Below are 19,052 nucleotides of genomic sequence, written 5' to 3'. Positions count from 1 at the left end.
AGGTCTAGAGCAATTTATGCAGCCTGCCCTCTGCCCAAGCACCTGGGAAAGATGGCAGCTAGAAGGAGACAAGTTATAGCAGAACAGCTTCACATCTGTCAGACAACACACACTCTACATGCCCGCTAAAGGCAACTACATAAGCATGGCCAAGGCCGTAACATACAATCTTCTCTTGTTAATAATAGAAGATAAGGAGCCCTGCCAGGCCAGAGAAAGCAAGTGTTACTGCCTTGGCTCAGGAGGACTCTACCGGGAAAAAATGTCATGAAAAATAATTTAAGGCAGCCCCTTCTAAACACTTAAAAGAAGCTTACTGGACAATAACAGAGCTATCGACTTTAAAAAATTTTGCCACTGAGCTAGAAAACTGCTTTTAACAGGACAAAGAGATTCCCAAAAGTCCAAACAAACATGAGCACAAAATACTTAAAAATAAAAAAAAAACAAACCAAAAAACATTTAAAAGACTCTTTCCCTAACTAATCACCAATCAAGATGCAATTTATGGGATCTGGCTGAGATGTTTGAAATAGCTAAGCCAGCCTAGATCCCAGGAATAGGATGGTATGGCTTATTGTGAGAGGACCTTTATAGAATGCTTAAAAACATTTTTCCTCTTAAAGCCCCATTTTGACTTCTAAGAGAACAGGTAACCGTTAATACATTGTCTGATTGGTGTATCCCACTGGGATATGCAAGAAAATTCAGGATTTTCTAAATAAATATAATGGACACGTGGTTTGGTAGCCCAGGGTAACAGTCCAGAATTGAGAGAAACTCTTCCCTAGGACCAGTTACATGTATCATTAAATATTGGAATTCTCATCAGAGCAATGAGTTTGAATTCACAGTTGCTGTAACTGATTACTTTTTTGTTATCACTATGAATTTCATAAACCCAGAGTCAGATTTTGAATCAGTGACTGTCAGGAAAAAAAATATCCTGCTGAGGATACATTTCCATCTACAGAAAGCGTATGTCCATGTTGCAGAATAAAACCAGAATCAACTATTCACATAAGTATTTTCATGCATACACTCATTAAGTCTCTCCAGTTATTACACAGAACAAAGGCTACAGTTCTAATAACTCTTTTTAGACAGAACTCTGAGAAAGCATTTGGTCTTCTCAATGACAGGATTTTGAAGATATGACCAATTAGAGAATTCCCGATTTACTTATTTATGTACACTGAAGCAAAATAATGTCTGCCTGCTTAGTTATGGAAGCTGTGCAAAAAATCCATTCAATCCAGTCTTGAGTGCTTACTGAAATTATAAAGGTACACCAGGTTTGCATGGTGGCAAAACGCTTGAAGCTATTCAACTTGCATTTTCTTCCTTAAATATTGAACAAATTTTCTTCAGCTTCCAGCTAACAGAAAAACCTAAGAATGAAGTTGAGACATCCAGGTCCATTAGATTGTTGCTGAAAACAGGTTTTACATTATGCAGTACAGTCTCACCTCTTAAGTTGTGAATGCAAATAAGTAGTTAACTTCGTAGTTTCTTCAAGTTTCTGTACCAACTCTTTTCTTCTCTCTTCCAATTTCAGTCTGGAAAGAGAGGTACATATAAGTACAGGAAAGCATTACAAAATAATCTGGAGGCTAAAATACTTTATAGATAAGACAGAAACAAAGTGAACATCCCTCATATTTTCATCTAGTTGCCAACTACTAAAATCCAAAAGACTGTGTTAGCTCTCAGTCCTATCGTAAAACCCTAACCACTTCAGCAGAGTGACTTCACCTGCAGAATACTAAGCACTGTAACAAACCTGCTGAGTGTACAAGCAAGCAGTGTTGGTACATTCACACTGTACCAAGGGGAACGTGCACCCAATAAAAGAGCAACACATGAGCACTGGGAAAATAGCTGCAACTTCAGGAAAATAAGATCTGCACTAATACAGTTTTCAAAAGCCATGCTGTAGACTGGCTCCTCACTTAATACAGTTTCAGAAAAAAACCCCAAAGAACATTAATACCAGTATTAGTTCTAATAATGCAGGAACTTGGGGTAGCACTGCAGGAAGTTTAAAATTAAAGCACTCCCTTTGATCTCAGAGTCTTCATATAGAGACAGAGCACAGAAAATCAAAGCAGCATTCAAGCGCAATCTTCTGAGACAATGGACCATATTTAGGAGTCCTTGGTAAAGATCTCTACAACCTCAACAACTTTGTCATCACCTCAGAGCCACATAGCATTGTAATGCTCATTATCAAGGTTCACCTTTATGAAAAAGCAGGATTTATTGCCTCCTGCAACATTATCCAGTGCAGCTCTAAAACCACGAATGCTGGAACTCTCCCATTCCTTTTGGCTGGCTGCTAGCAGAAAGCATTCACTAACCTCTACAGTGATTTTTTCCTTTTATAATTCCCTTTTATCACTCCCATTTACAACACCAAGTAAATTGCTTTCCCTCAGTGGATTCAGCTAAAACCCTCCTGTAGTTGTGGATTAGTATATTCTCCTCTAGCCCTTGCTCAGTCAACTGATCGATGTCACAAGTTCTCAAACAACTAATCTGAGAGACAAGAAATTACCTCCCTTCCTTTAAAAAAAAAAAAAAAAAAAAGAGAGAGAGAAAAAAAGATAAAAAAAAGGTTGATGTTCATTCTCAGAAACTGTTCCTTTGGCCTTTCTGGCATCTCAAGGATGTATAAATTAAAATTCAAAGCAGAGAACACTTCAGAGAACAAAACCCCAAAATCAACCATTGCTTTCTTATGCAAACTGAATGAAATACTCCAGAGTTCCCAGAATTCACTCTCTTTGAGTGTCAGATACCAGTAAAAAGACATTAAGTCCTCAATTCAGCAAAGCATGAAAAGCACTTGCTTACACCCATGCTTATTCAGCGAGCAAATCTGGGTTATGCAAAGGTGAATAAGTTACCCCGAGGTCAGCCAGGGTGTGAACTTCCACTCCACTGCCTACACTGCGTGTGCTCTTACACCGCAATAATATGTTCATCTACCAATACCTGCTAAGACTGTTAAAAGCATACACAGTATTTCATTCTTTGCTCAGGAAGACACACGCACGGGTTTCCGAACTAAGAATTATGCTCATCTATGGTATCAGACACTCTTTCCTACCATTCTACTATTTATCAATGCCTTCTATCTTTTAAAGCTTAATCTGTCCTGCTTTTCCCAAGCAAGAGTGCTCCTCACTAGCTCTTTTGTGGCTTTTCATAGTGAATTATCATATTTTATCTTCAAGGAAAAGGCACAAAAATTGCTGTATGTGTTCAACTGCTAATGGCAAAAGGCAAGAAGGAAAATTAAAAGCTTAGGAACTTCTTTGACTGGAGTCCTCAAAACAGACACCTATAGTTGATCCACTGAATTTGTACTATTAAACTAAAAGGTTTGTTTTCTTCAAAGCACAAGCAAAAGTTTGTTTTCCTTTATTATCTTAAGGAGGTTGACAAAATGTAATTTATCCCATATAATCCAGCTCCTGAAAAAAAATTCTTTCCTGGATGTAATTTGATCTACTAGTAATTAAAGAAGTAGTATTAACACCTGTAGGGAAATTTCAGAAAGATGTTAGTCACAAGTCACAAACACAAGCTAGATGATGAAATCGCTCCTGGAATTTCCAAGACATACAGGAAATAATTTTACTATCTCACAACAAATTGAGATTCAAGGAAATTTTTTTTATTCTACATCAGGCCAAATTAAAAAAACCAACCAACCAAACAACAAAACAACCCCCAAAACTTTCAAACAATGAACCTTCCTTCTTCATAGCATTAGCATAAGCAGGAACTTTAATATCCCCAAGAATATGTAAACACCTAAACAACCATCACATTATCTATTCTGACATGGGCCTTTCTCAATCCCTCCTCTTTGCACCCCTCCTATCTAAATTAGCCTATTACTCATTGCAGGAGCGACTTGAGTGTTTGTGAGACATCTTTCTCTAGTTTTGATCTTAAATTGTAACATTGCTGAGAGGGGCATAGAATCTTAAAAAAAATACATTAGAAAGTTAAAGTGCACATACGTCACCTTTCAATGTAAACTTATGTGGACATGTTTGTTTATGACAGGCACAAGAGCAAGGGCCAGTTTTGCAGGCAACAGCACAATCAAGTAGTTAACTCATGCATCTGTTTAAATGCCTGTGATTACTTAGAAGATTTTGCCCAGGACTAAAGCAGTAATGGAATCTCCCTGACATGAACACAGAGGCAAGAAAGTAGCAAATAGTTCTCAACAGTTTCACAATCCAGTTATTTCTATATAGTGGCTGGAGGGCTTCTTAGAGCAGTCAGATTATGCCCTGTCTCTGCTTTTTTGAAGCTGATACGTTATGATTTATACCCTCCTTCTGTAAATTGATTCCAAGTACATCTACTAGTGGCAATTTCAGTATCCTATTCCAAAATAACCCAGGGCTACGCTATAATGTTTTTGTTTTAAGTCAGAGCAAGTCTTCTGTTTCTTCCCCCTTTAGAAAAAACTAAAAAAAAAAACCAAAAAAAACCACCCACAAAACCAAACCAAAACAAAAAACCCTCATCGCATCAAGCTCTGACACAATCCATAGCTGCTTACATTGTTGCTTCATTATCAGTACCTGTGAAAACACTGGAAACCTAAAGGCATTCATGAAACTTCATGAAAGAAAATAGTAATGCAACAACAGTGCAGCACTTTGAGGATGGTGTGGCTCCTCCACTGATAATGGAGAAAAGAATCTTCCTCATCTCCAAGAAACAAAATGCTGATGGTTGATCTGATACAATTAAATGTATCATTTTCTCAAATTAACATTTCAGGAAAAGTTTCACCATCAGAATCCTTCTACAAAATGAGGATTTTCTTTATGTTTATAGCAGACACACCAGAAATAATCTCAGAATAGCCTGGTGTGAAAGAACTGATGTGCTCTGAAGTCATCAAGGGAGACAGTTTTAATATATATCATCAACAGTTGCAGATAGAAATTCAATGGAGATTCACTGGAATAGCAAAAAAGCAAACCAGAAGCCACCTCAACCAGCAGTGTATGACATGAAATCTTACAATAACCTCAGAAAAAGATTCCTCATTTTCAGGAATAAAAATCAAAAGCAGAAAAATCGGAAGAAAACAGAGGGAAAAAATTTAAGCTCTAACAACTAGTTGTGTCACTACACATAGAAAAAATCTGCCATTTTATTTCTTCTTGACATAGGAGACAATTTTACTTGCCCTTGGTACTCCAAGTTTGGCATCTGACATGTAAGGAAAACGGTCAGGTGCAGAATTTTCTTTGGCACTAAACAAGCAAATCCAAAACAAGACTAAAACCAGCTACCTATTTACAGCATGAGTCAGGATTTAGCTATTATAACAGCACATTATCAAAATCTTAGATTCAAATTATTTATTTGTGAATGCGATTTTATTATTGACCCCTTATTCTCTATTTATTAATGGAAGTCAGAAAGCAACGGATCCATGGTACTTTAGAGACTACTAACACAGACAGGTAACACTTCTGCAAAAATATAGTTCCTGTAGGACATAACCCTTCTTCTAAAACACGTTTGGATTATCGATACAATGCAGTTTAAACTATTCTAAAGTGTACAAATACGTTTAAAAATCAAGCCTAATGCACATATATGTCCTTTGTAAACAAAAAATTTCCTCACTACTCAGCTACAATTTAGGACCCAGCTTCTAAAGCCACTAACAGAAATTTCACCATTCAGTGAAACTGGAGCAACAGCAGGTGTTTCCTAGCAGAGGGAAGCAGGAAAGGCTTACAGTGCTGATTGTATTACTTCAATAAGGCATACTACACTGATACACACAATGACATTTTCTGTTTATTGCATTTTATGTGTGCTAGAGGTGGCCATAAATTTATTTCCACTTACAGTTGATGAAAAGTCCATTTGTGACAGTCACCTTTGATTTTCTCTAACTCTGAATCTGGCTAGAACAATTTATTGCAGGAGTTGCTTTGGTTACCAGTTAGGTAGCAGCAAGTTAGGAAACTTTTGCAGCAATTATACTTCCTCTGAACTTTTTTTTTCCCTTTTGGTTGCATTTTTGTATGTAATAAAACTCACAATGAAAGGCTTCAGATGTTGCAACAATCAAGATAATCTTTGTAACCTGAGTTCAAATAGTTTACAGCTATTATCAGAAACGAGTGAATGATGTATTGCCCTCCTGCTGGTATGTTGACATTCCTCAGTTATTTAACATCTGTCACAGGCATTTTCATGCTGGTAACAAACACAGAGCAACTGATATTGCAGAGCACATACACGGTGTTCGCATTCTCTCACAGTACAGAAGACTTCTTTGTGTTTCTGCCCAGTGGGCTAATAACAAATTTAATTAAGATCTACATAGAACAGTTACTGAAGGAAAACAGCCCATCAAGGCATAGTTCAGGGTCTGTAATGAGTACAAAGGTTAGACTGCAGAAAGAAGCATTTCATATTAGCAAAAGACAACCCCTTACCTTTCAGCAAGTGCTTGACTGGGTGTACTTTTTACAGACAGCAGCTCTTCTTCAAGCCTCTTCCTTTCTGCTTCTAGCTGCTCTAGCTCATCTTGAGTACGTTTGCGTGGTGTAATAAACTGGAGTTCCTTTAAAAGCTCTTCTTTTTCATTGATTAACATCAGTTTTTCCTTTTCCACATCCAGTGCCCCAGGCCAGGCTTCACTATCTAGCTTAGAGAGTTCAATCTTCAAGTTAGCCATGCTAAAATAAAACACAGCAGACTTGTCTCAGCCCAGCACAGCACACAAATCCCAGGAAAGACAGAAGTGATACAGTACTTCGAAAGGTATCAGGATATAACAACATTTTCTACTCAAAGCCATACTTTTAATTGGTTTTGCTTCGCAAGAATGCAGACTATGCCAGAAAAGCCACCCATCCAGGCCAACAGCAATATGCATATGCATTAAAAATCAGTTGCTCCTGTTCCAATGCCAAGTTGAAGAAGAAGTCACAACGTTAATAAAAGCTTTATTGAAAGCGATCTGTCTGGTAACATAGTAGTGGCACTATGCTTTACTCATTGAGGAGTATGATGGATTTCTAAGCTGTTGGAGGCTGACTGCTCGTCAGAAACAGCAATGACCATGGTGAAAGAAGGCGCACCATAGCAAGGTGCTCACTGCAGCAACATGCATGTATGCAAATCTTAAAAGGCAAAAAGCATTGCTCTTCTATGTGATTAAAATAAAAGGTAATAGGACAGTGGCTACCTAAAGAGAAGGCAGATTATTAACTCAAAAGTTTGAGTTTGTGCAGCTACTGTTCCCATTGCAGATGTCAAATCACAGAGTTAAGACACCCAAGACTTTGTTATCCATACATATTTTGCAGATACACACATATAATAGAAGCAGAAACTTCCCTACATTATTGTTGTACTATAGCTCAGTCCCAATCAAGACAGGTTATTTCCAGTGTTCAGTCTCCATAATCATACTGTCTATGAGCTCAGCAGCATAGCTTAAGAAGTACAGGTCTTGCAATAAAGATTCACTGTCCACTGGGAAAGCCTAAAAATTCCCATTATAGGTGCCACATATCTAAGAAGATCATAGAATCATAGAATCATTTCGGTTGGAAAAGACCTTCAAGATCATCAAGTCCAACCATTAACCATGCCCCCTAAACCATGTCCTGAAGTACCCTATCCACTCACTTTTTGAATACCTCCAGGGATGGTGACTCAACCACTTCCCTGGGCAGCCCATTCCAATGTTTGACAACCCTCTCAGTAAAAAAATTTTTCCTAATATCTAACCTAAATCTCCCTTGCCTCAACTTGAGGCCATTTCCTCTTGTCCTATCTCCAGACACCTGACAGAAGAGACCAACACCCTCCTCACTACAACCCCCTTTCAGGTAGTTGTAGAGAGCAATAAGGTCTCCCCTCAGCCTCCTCTTCTCCAGACTGAACAACCCCAGATCCCTCAGCCGCTCCTCGTAAGACTTGTGCTCAAGGCCCCTCACCAACTTGGTTGCCCTTCTCTGGACACGCTCCAGCACCTCAATGTCTTTCCTGTAGTGAGGGGCCCAAAACTGAACACAGTACTCGAGGTGCGGCCTCACCAGTGCCGAGTACAGGGGAACAACCACCTCCCTGCTCCTCCTGGCCACACTGTTCCTGATACAGGCTAGGATGCGATTGGCCTTCTTGGCCACCTGGGCACACTGATGGCTCATATTCAGCCAGCTGTCAACCAGCACGCCCAGGTCTTTCTCTGCCAGGCAGCTTTCCAGCCACTCTTCCCCAAGCCTGTAGCGCTGCATGGGGTTGCCGTGACCGAAGTGCAGGACCCGGCACTTGGCCGTGTTAAACTTCATACAATTGGCCTCAGCCCATCGATCCAGCCTGTCCAGATCTCTTTGTAGAGCCTCCCTACCCTCAAGCAGATTGACCCTGCCTCCCAACTTGGTGTCGTCTGCAAACTTGCTGAGGGTGCACTCAATCCCCTCATCCAAATCATCAATAAAGATATTAAACAGAACAGGGCCCAACACCGAGCCCTGGGGAACACCACTTGTGACCCGCTGCCAACTGGATTTCACCCCATTCACCACTACCCTCTGGGCTCAGCCATCCAGCCAGTTTTTCACCCAGTGAATAGTGCACTTATCCAGGCCACAAGACGCCAGCTTCTCCAGGAGTATGCCATGAGAGACAGTATCAAAGGCCTTGCTGAAGTCTAGGAAAATAACATCGACAGCCTTTCCCTCATCCACTAGGCGGGTCACCCGGTCATAGAAGGAGATCAGGTTGGTCAAGCAGGACCTGCCTTTCGTAAACCCATGCTGACTCGGCCTGATCCCCCTCTTATCCTGGAGCTGCCGTGTGAGTGCTCTCAAGACAAACCGTTCCATAATCTTTCCCGGTACCGAGGTCAGGCTGACAGGCCTGTAGTTCCCCGGATCCTCCCTCTGACCCTTCTTATAAATGGGAGTCACATTGGCAAGCCTCCAGTCCTCTGGGACCTCCCCTGTTGACCAGGAATGCTGATAGATGATAGAGAGTGGCTTGGCAAGGACCTCAGCCAGTTCCCTCAGTACTCTTGGATGGATCCCATCAGGTCCCATAGATTTGTGAGTGTCCAGATGGCGTAACAGGTCCCTAACTAATTCCTCCTGGATTAAGGGGGGTATGTTATGCTCTTCATCCTTACCTTCCAGCTCATGAGGTGGAGTACCCTGAGGATGACTGGACTCACTATTAAAGACTGAGGCAAAGAAGGCATTAAGTACCTCGGCCTTTTCCTCATCACTGGTTGCTACGTTCCCTTCTGTATCCATTAAAGGATAGATATTCTCCTTGGGATTCTTTTTACTGTTAACATATTTGTAAAAACATTTTTTGTTGTCCCTTACGATAGTGGCCAGATTTAGTTCTAGCTGAGCTTTCGCCTTTCTAATTTTCTCTCTGTATGATCTAACAAGATCCCTGTACTCCTCCCAAGTTGCCCGCCCTTTCCTCCAGAGATGATAAACTCTCCTTTTTTTCTTAAGTCCTAGCAAAAGCTCCCCATTCAGCCAGGCCGGTCGTTTTCCTCGGCGGTTTGACTTGCGGCACATGGGAATAGCCTGGTCCTGAGCCATTAAGATTTCCTTTTTAAAGAATGTCCATCCCTCCTGGACCCCTTTGCCCTTCAGGACCGTCTCCCAAGATGTTAACTTTCAGTTACTTCCAGCCTTAGCCACACCTGAACCAGCTGCATAGCTAAAGATATGGAAGCTTTGAACTATGTAACAGCTCCTAGCATCCTGTACCTATTTCTCGTAGGCTGGGAAAAAGGCAGAGACAGGAGAAGTCAAAATAGAAAGACGTTCCCATACAACCTAGGGCAAGAGGAACTGATCTTTTATTGTTACTTAAACTGTTACTTTTATTTATTTGTAACTGCCATACTAAAATACACCTAAGTCAGCTCAACAACTGATACAAGTCTGTGCAACTTCAATGTTACCAGGCACTACCTAAGGTAATGACCCATGCCACACTTCATAAATACACACAGATAATTTGGTATGTATAATCTTTCTGTAGTCCTATTAGATTTCTGGGAAAACGTTTTTCTTCTTTCCAGTTTGTTTTCTGTGGTTAACAAAACTAATATCATGCTTATTTTGCATCTCCAGTACTAATTTTACAGTACATTAAGGCATTTATTTATGGTCAAAGCTAAGAATTGTTAATGTTGAATTTAATTATCCCATTGCTTATACTAGAAGCTTAAGGGAACCACCCCCTTTTCTTTTTCCATGGGTAACATTTCCTTGTTGTCTGCACCTCAATGAAAAAACAACAGCTTCAAAAATGAAAACAACCTATACTCCCACCAAACCCCTGCAAGAACAAGTTTGACTCAGGGTATTTTAACAGAAAAACAATGTAAAATAAACAGAAATACTATCAGCAGTGCTACCATAACCACATGGTGGAATGAAATGAAATGAAGCATTTCAACATATTTTGCAGCTTTTACATATATCATTTATATTCAACAGTCCTTTAGAGGAGCAGTATTCAGAGGGAAAACAACTGAATAGTTTCAGATCAATAATGAAATGTTAAGACTTTCACCTCCAGGTCACTGGTTCTAGCTAACCTTGTTCTGAAAGTAGCTGCTACTGACAGCTGTTTGATGGCTTATGGGATGGGATGGTGGTCTCCAAACAGTTCTTTTGCTCTCTCTGCTATAGACAACTCTCTGCTACTGTAACTGACACTGTTCAGCTGCTTCATCACACAGGCAAAGGACTAGATGGATATGAAAACTGAACTGGTCTCACTCTTTTGAGGAAGTCCTTGCTCAACAGGTCAACAAGGCATATTAGCCAGATCTTTACCACATCAGGATAGGATTATCAGCATGCTATACCAGATCCTTTTGAATAACAATTGCAACTGACTTTAGCATAGTTAGCATCAACATTCCACCTCTTCAAGACATTCTGCTGGCTAAGCAACATAAAATATTCAAAATACAAAATTATCTGACAGTTTTCAAGTACAGAAGTTCACTTACAAGACCCTTTCTTTCTCATAGTTATTTTAACACAAAACAACTAAGAATTTGCACATTTAAAAAGATGGTCAATACTTATTAAATTATAGTGATGACTAAAATGGCCATAATAGTTGGGGGGGTGTAATTAGGGACTGAACTTTATGTGCAAACTGGTATATATCTTCATTATTCCAAGATATGTACACTTTATTAAGTTCACCTTGTAGTCACTGATAAAACTGGTATGTGCAAACACTTTAAAGACTAATGGTGTCTTCAAGGAATATGACTATTTAAAGCTGAAAAGAATATTCATTACTGGACAGTTTTCAGACAAAACTGCATAAAGATACCATTTAAAAGGAGATAATTTAACCGTGAAACACACTAATGTTATATAGAACAAATACTTAGTTATGCAAAGGTAAGTACATGAGCTACTGAAATTTCAACCCACATTCTTGGCTGACTAATTTGTGAGGAAGTAAGATCTTGTGCTGCACTACTCCATACTCTGAATACTGTACTGTTTTTCTTCTTCTTCTTTTTTTTTTTTTTTTTTTTAGGTAGAATTAGTAAACTGACTTACTGCCAGGAATTTTTTTGTTCCTACAAAGGAGAGATAAAACACAATGCTGGGACTTCTTGGTATCAAGAAATAGTCAAAACAGAGGATGGATCCAGTTTTGGATCAACCACACCTGAGAAAAAATGCCATCTATCTGCATGTAAAACACCACCTGACAATTAATATTATGTACATGATGATTCTGAGCCAGAATCATGCATGTTCAATCCTGAACAAACACAACAGCCTTAGCGCTCTTTGATGAATGCATTGATTATACAGTAAAGTTTTATGATCTGTAATGAGGATATAAAGGATTACTGTTGTTACCAGCAAGGATGGTAGCTACTACTCAGTATGAGGAGGGTTTATATTTGAAATTAGGCAAAAAAAAATGTTGGTTGTGCAGCCTCCTGCATTTAAAACATAAAAACCAACTATGCCTTTACTTGGTACTTATTAGCTGCAATTTCTTTTCCTAGTTTTCTAATTGACCATGCCACAGTATTCCAACTGAAATAATATTTAAAGCTCAGATTAAATGGCATTTTAGCACAGTTTTCATCTGGGGAAAAGTGTTTTTGTTTTTTTATTTTATTGCCTTGTTTAGTTCTTGTATTGGCTTTGTGTGGCAAGGTTTTGGTAGTGGGGGGGGTTACAGGGGGAGCTTCTGTAAGAAGCTGCTGGAAGCTTCCCCTGTGTTCGAGAGATCCCATACCAGCTGGCTCTAAGACGGACCCGCTGCCGGCCAAGGCCGAGCCAATCAGTGATAGTGGTAACGCCTCTGTGATAACATTTTTAAGAAGGAAAAAAGTTGGGACAGACGGGAAACGGCAGCCGGAGTAGAGGAGTGAGAACACGTAAGAGAAACAACCCTGCGGACACCAAGGTCAGTGAAGAAGGAGGGGGAGGAGATGCTCCAGGCGCCGGAGCAGAGATTCCCCTGCAGCCTGTGGTGAAGACCGTGGTGAGGCAGGCTGTCCCCCTGCAGCCCATGGAGGTCCACGGTGGAGCAGATATCCATGTGCAGCCCGTGGAGGACCCCATGCCGGAGCAGGTGGGTTCCCGAAGGAGGCTGTGACCCCGTGGGAACCCCGCACTGGAGCAGGCTCCTGGCAGGACCTGTGGCCCTGTGGAGAGAGGAGCCCACGGAGCAGGTTTTCTGGCAGGACTTGTGACCCCGTGGGGGACCCATGCTGGAGCAGTCTGTGCCTGAAGGACTGCACACCGTGGAAAGGACCCATGCTGGAGCAGTTCATGAAGAACTGCAGCCCATGGGAAGGACCCACGTTGGAGAAGTTTGTGGAGGACTGTCTTCCGTGGGTGGGACCCCATGCTGGAGCAGGGGAAGAGTGTGATGAGTCCTCCCTCTGAGGAGGATGAAGCGGCAGAAAATAACGTGTGATGAACTGACCGTAAACCCCATCCCCGTCCCCCTGTGCCGCTGGGGGGTTGGTAGAGAATCTGGGAGTGAAGTTGTGCCCGGGAAGAAGGGAGGGGTGGAGGGAAGGTGTTCTGAGATTTGGTTTTATTTCTCATTACCGTACTCCGGTTGATTTGTAATAAATCGAGTTAATTTTCCCCAAGCTGAGTCTGTTTTGCCCGTGACGGTAATTGGTGAGTGATCTCTCCTGTCCTTATCTCGACCCACAAGCTCTTTGTTATATTTTCTCTCCCCTGTCCAGCTGAGGAGGTGGAGTGATAGAACGGCTTTGGTGGGCACCTGGCATCCAGCCAGGGTCAACCCATCACAGTTCTTTATAGTAAAAAAGGAACTTTGCGTGTGGGATAACTTTTTTAGATTTCTATTCCCCTTAAATTACAAATCACCTCCATAACAAAAACTATAAGTTTTCTGAATAGCTGACACCTAATTTTGTGCAAAGTATTAGAAACTAATACAACACAATTAATACATTATTAATAGCAAGATATCCCACACACACTTTTTTTTTCTTTTAAAGTAGTATATCTTCCCCCAGTATTATGCAGCACTTCTGGTGCACCAGAAGACATGTCATTCTAACCCTGAACGTTCTGCTTTCTGATGCCCATTTTTCAATGCTGTGGCAATTCATCAAAATGGCACTGCTTTCATAAGCAACCACTGCAGAACTTTCTTTGAAAGGCATTCCACATTCATGAGTGGAGCAGTTTCTGATTTCTTCTCTCGTCAGGTTAAACTCATTAAAAAACCCCAACCCCATAGTGATAACAAGTATTTACTTTATCCAAAGTCCCAGGGAAAGAAGAAATAATTAAGCCTACTAAATCTGCACTGGAAGTCTGAAGCAACTCGAAAACTGAAGAGCCTTCAGTGGCATAGTAAACTGAAATGATGATCCCAAAGAAGGATATAATGGACATAAATAACCTGGTGACTCCTTTCAGTGGAAAGGCAGCTCACTCTCTGTTCCCCTAATCCTGGAACTGCCATTAATTTGTCACTCTCTGCATTTTCTTAACACATTCAACTTAGCATTAAATGTAAAACCTACTGTTCAAAAGCACCGACTGCTCCTGAAAGTCTGCTTGCATTCTGAAGGAAAAAGAAACCCTTTCCAGGGATGCCCACAGTGCCTCCAGAGAGCCGTCCACTAGATGTCACTGCGAGCACAATGTTAGTGCTGCAGAGACCAGACACCTTCCCAACTCAAGACTTAACTTTGTTTGTAACTTAACAAAGCAACTAACCCGATTACCTTCTTTTTGCCTCTTCATATTGAAGACTTAGTCTGACCTTCTCTGCTAAATTTGATCTACTTCTTGCTCCAACCTGATGAGGAAAAAAAGAAAAAAATTAGCCTTATTACTGTGTAAAGCTGCTAAATGAATCAACAAAACCTATGCACAGGCTAGAAAAATTATGACTTAAGTAAAACCACACCCACCTGCAGCACACTCGCTGTTAAATGCCTAGTCAGGAATCTACTCAGATGTACAAAACAGTGCTGCTTTCTTCTGATCCAGTTCATCTATTTTTAACTACCATACTACCAATTGTCCATACTCCATCAGAGTAGAGCAAGAGTATTTTCAAAGTAGTCTTGCAGTGATTGCACTCGAAATTTTAAATCTCCTACTTTGAACTCCGCTGAACTCAGAATTTAGAAATAAGTCAGTGCATTTTGAAGTAAGAATTCAATAAATTTGCTACAAAACATAAGAGAAGCTTAGCTCTTTTTTTTGGAAGACCTTGTACAGTCTCTTCCCTATAAACTTAGCTCACACAACTTCAAAGAAGGTACCAAAATTATGCACAGATTTCTGTGTATGTAAAATATACCGTCAGTGAAACAGAGGTTTTAATGAATCACTGAACAAGTAGTTCCATTAACAGCTTTTCAGCTGTGTGAAATGAAATCGCACATTTCAATTCTGAGATCTTGTTTCTGAAAAGTAAAAATGTCTTCATATTGAATTAAGTCTGTAAGGTAAAACATATCCAAAACCCACTATCTACTTATGCCAATCTTCACTTACTGGAACTATTTGATTAAATCACATTATATGTTTGGCATGAAGCATTTATGAGAAAGTTCATCTGAATCTTGATTTAAAATTTAAAGAGGAAAAAAAAATCAGATAACTGATTCTAAGTAATTCTCTCAAACGTGTATATATAGACCTATCAGCAACAGTAAATAACTACTTGATTCCAATTCCGTTAACCGCAGCATTCTGATTCAATTTCTCTTTATATTTGACAAAATGGAAAAAAGCTCACCTCACCAGAAATGTCAGTTTGAGACCCTGCATCCAGAGTTTGTCTAGAAAAACACAGCTGGGAGTTTACAGAGCTGGAACTCAAGTCTGGTTCAGATGTCCCGATGGTCTGGTCAAGATTGAATTTCTCTCTCAGCTTTGCAAGACTCTGTCCAGGAAACAGAGAAGGAGGTGGTGTTAAAGTTCCTTTGCACTTTACCATTTTTATACCAGTTTATCCCCAAAAGATATTTACATAAAAGACTCCAATATGAAAATTCTGGGTTTACTTCATATTAAGCAAACTATCCTTTCAATCAAACAGTTGTTAGGTGACACCAAGAGTGACCAACACCTGTGACAATGTAATGTACTAATGGTTTTGTGTGTCTCATTTTTGGTTTTGTTTTTGTTTTGTTTTTTTAACTTGTCAACCAATTAAATAGGTTAGCATTGTACCTTAAATACAAGTTCAGAAATCTATATTCTCTGACTGACATACAGTGGCCTTTCGAACTAGGAACGTCACAGGCTTCAGTTTCTGCATCCAAAAATTGATTTTAATACTAGTTTGGCTGAAAGAATTTTGAGAATCCCTTAAAAAGTATAAAATGCAAAGTATTTATCATCTAGAAAGTGAGTCATGTTAAAACAAATCCACACAAAACTTATGTCAACTGTTCAAAATACCTTCATTAAATCTTGTTTTTCTCTTTCCCCTGAACTTATCGCCTTTCTGATGGACTTTAGTTCACTCAGGACGGCTTTGGCCTCACACAGTTCATACCCGCTCTGGCCCCCAGACATTTTTTTGTCAATTCTGTGGAAAAAGAGAATATTAATACTAGATACAGAAAATAATACTAACATCTCTGCTCTTCTGCTTCAGACAGAAGCATAGTTAGAGAACAGAAGAGATGGAGATAAGAGATACCTTTTCCTGTAACAGACATGCAAAGAGGAAAAAGGACACTGAAGTCTCCATTAAAATACTTACTACTTAATCCTCGGCAAAAACGTCAAGCTATCCAACACATACACAGCGCCCAGTGAATGGCTTTTTCTGACATCAGGAAATTTCATGGAAAAATACTTCTGTTGGCTTTAAAACCACCTTAGCTAAACTACTGGGGCCTTACCAAAGGCAGACTCCACAAGCAATTCTAGTTGATCCAGTCTTAAAGACATAAGGGGCACAGAGCACTGAAGACTCCTACACATGCTACCAGGAGTACAGCATTATTGCTGACAACACTGTCAGAATTCCCATCCCCACTGTAACTCTCTGCAGCACAGAAGCAGCTTTTGGGTAGACCTTTCCTACTATTAACAGTTTGTGACCCTTACAGAAGCAAAATTTGTTATTAGTAGTATTCCTCTACCCAGACCCACATCATGACACAGGCAGACAAGCAAGCTTCTTGGTACTAATCAGCCTTGCAGAGAAGAAACGTAACCAGCACCATTCTTGTCTCAGCTTCCCTCTCATTCACCCTAATCCTAGGCATTAACCATCTGGAACAGCTGTTCTGCTCAGCCAGTCACCAGGCTCTCTCTATTCACAAAATCTCTGGGTAATTATTACCATATGTCATACATTGGACAATTTACTAAATTCCTGGACTGTCAATGATTTTTAAAAATGTAACTTGAAAATAACAAAACAAAAAGCCCCTAAACATAGAGATAAAAAGATATTTCATTTTAGTATTTCCATATTTACTTCAAGAAGTACACTTTGTAAACACATTTCTCTGATCTCTAGTTTAACTGAATATTTCATAGCATCATAGAAATGACTGCAGCTGTGCTTCACAAAATTAAAACCAACAGCCATCTTCACAAAAGTCAAGCATTTAGTAGGGAACACATTTTTTTATAATGCAATTGGTTTTCTGTTTTTATCATCATCCATCATCTTTGCTGGAAGACATTAACCTTGTGAGTGAGGAATGAACAAACATTTTAATGATCAGAAGTGATCTCGAGCATCCCCTGCAAGAACAGCAGCTTGCACAAAACACCTGTAACTATTCTATTTTTCTTCCGGTTTTGTGCACAAAGATATCAAGGTTCTAAATGGTCTTTAAAGCTGTGAGCATGTCTGTTTTCCTTTCTCCACATTTCAGTTTTTGTGCAACCTAGACCTGCATTTGTGTAAGAAAATTACCTATGTGACTCAGCACTCAGATTCCTATTCAAGGATGTATTTGTTTCAGCTTGAAAGTTCCTCAAACTCTTTCACAGGTAGGCACTTACTGTCTGACAACACTCAATTTTTGGTAACTTAGCAGGTTGCTAATGTCAAATAGATACAGGATATGCCAACAACTGGGATCATGAATGAACAGTTGGGTAATACACCACATGCTGCCTAGTAATATGATGTGCCACATTCAAATTTCAACTACTTTATTCTGTATATAATTAAGATGGACATGAAGGATCTCTGACATACAAGATATTCCATCTTCCTGTTTTAAATTAATAGGATTAGTACTGTTTGAAAGTGGCTGACTGAATTTTAAAAACAAACGTCCATTGTGTTTCTGTGGAATGCTGTTGACAGTTTCTGAAACATGCTTTGGATTCCTATCAAAATGGCTTGTGAGCAAGCTGCTTTAAAACAATACTTCATTGTTGAATTAATATAATAAAACCAGCATGATTGGCTAACCTTTAATCCTAGGACAGCAGCATGAGTTTTTATTACCTTAAGCTTTAGAATCAATACGACTTTCTAAATTTTGCTTCACATGAAGTCTGATTTATAGTTAAATAAATGCCATCAGCTATCCTCTTCTCCCTTCACTCCTCACTAGTCTTTATATATTTAAATAACAAACAAATCTTACATTTCTGTTTTAGTCAAAATGAAGGAGGATAGAGACTTGACTGGCGTCCTCCTAAGGTGTGAGGGTTTTCAGTTCCCAACTGACTTCAAACTCTTTATACCAGAAAAATATTTTTGTCCATTTTGACATGTCTCTAATTATGATTGGCCACTTCCTGGACCAGAATTTTTTTCTCCCACTTAAAAAATTCCTACTGTATAGAACTGATCTATTAAAATACACAGGCAATAGCCTACAAGATGTTTTGGTTAGAACTGGGAACTGAACTCCAGTCTCTCAGCTCCAAACACAGATGCTCTGTCATCCTTTGCAAATCACTTCTCTGCATTTTAGTACTCTACCTGGAAGATGGAAATGCGCTTCCCTTCTCCCACCTTTTGTCCCATCTGCCCTACTCTGCAAGCTCTCCAGGATAGAGATTATTACTTATCTGACAGTACACTGCCATACACAGGAGGTCCTGAGAAAAAGAGTAAATGAATCCAGACAATATTACATTAATGCTGCAACATTGCTTCTGCTACTGGAACTAGTGTACTAAGAGCACACAGCTCAGCATTTTACTGTGTAAATGTATCCTTAATGTATGAGTACATACCACAATAGGGAAAACAACTAGCGTTAATAAATTTCTGTTCACGTTAGTCAAGAAAACATGCTTGTTACTAAGGTTTCCTCTGCAGCAAGTTCTCTGTGGTGACAGTTCCAGTAATGTTTAATATTTTAGGGCCCAACTTTGTAACTCAGAGCAGCAGGGAGTTCTCAGACTGAAAAAAAATCAATTCCCTGATAATCCAACTGGTTAAATACCCAGAATGCTCACCCAGTTCAGCATCAGCCCTTTGGACATCAGGCATCCCAGCAGCTGGAACAAAGAAAGTCA

At 39.7% G+C, this 19,052-nt stretch overlaps 1 protein-coding gene across 1 annotated transcript in view; it reads right to left on the bottom strand.

The window, feature by feature from the left end:
- Window positions 1–19,052, bottom strand: part of WWC2 (WW and C2 domain containing 2) — a 111,244-nt gene that overhangs the window by 31,112 nt on the left and 61,080 nt on the right. The window contains exons 6-10 of the mRNA XM_052779657.1: window positions 16,005–16,134; window positions 15,337–15,483; window positions 14,312–14,385; window positions 6,498–6,740; window positions 1,470–1,559 (exon numbers count right to left, since the gene is read on the bottom strand). Coding sequence (XP_052635617.1) covers window positions 1,470–1,559; window positions 6,498–6,740; window positions 14,312–14,385; window positions 15,337–15,483; window positions 16,005–16,134 — 684 coding nt within the window. The remainder of the gene's footprint in view (window positions 1–1,469; window positions 1,560–6,497; window positions 6,741–14,311; window positions 14,386–15,336; window positions 15,484–16,004; window positions 16,135–19,052) is intronic.

This window comes from Harpia harpyja, chromosome 2, assembly GCF_026419915.1.
Source record: "Harpia harpyja isolate bHarHar1 chromosome 2, bHarHar1 primary haplotype, whole genome shotgun sequence".
Classification (NCBI taxonomy): domain Eukaryota; kingdom Metazoa; phylum Chordata; class Aves; order Accipitriformes; family Accipitridae; genus Harpia; species Harpia harpyja.
This window is presented reverse-complemented; position numbering and strand designations above follow the sequence as displayed.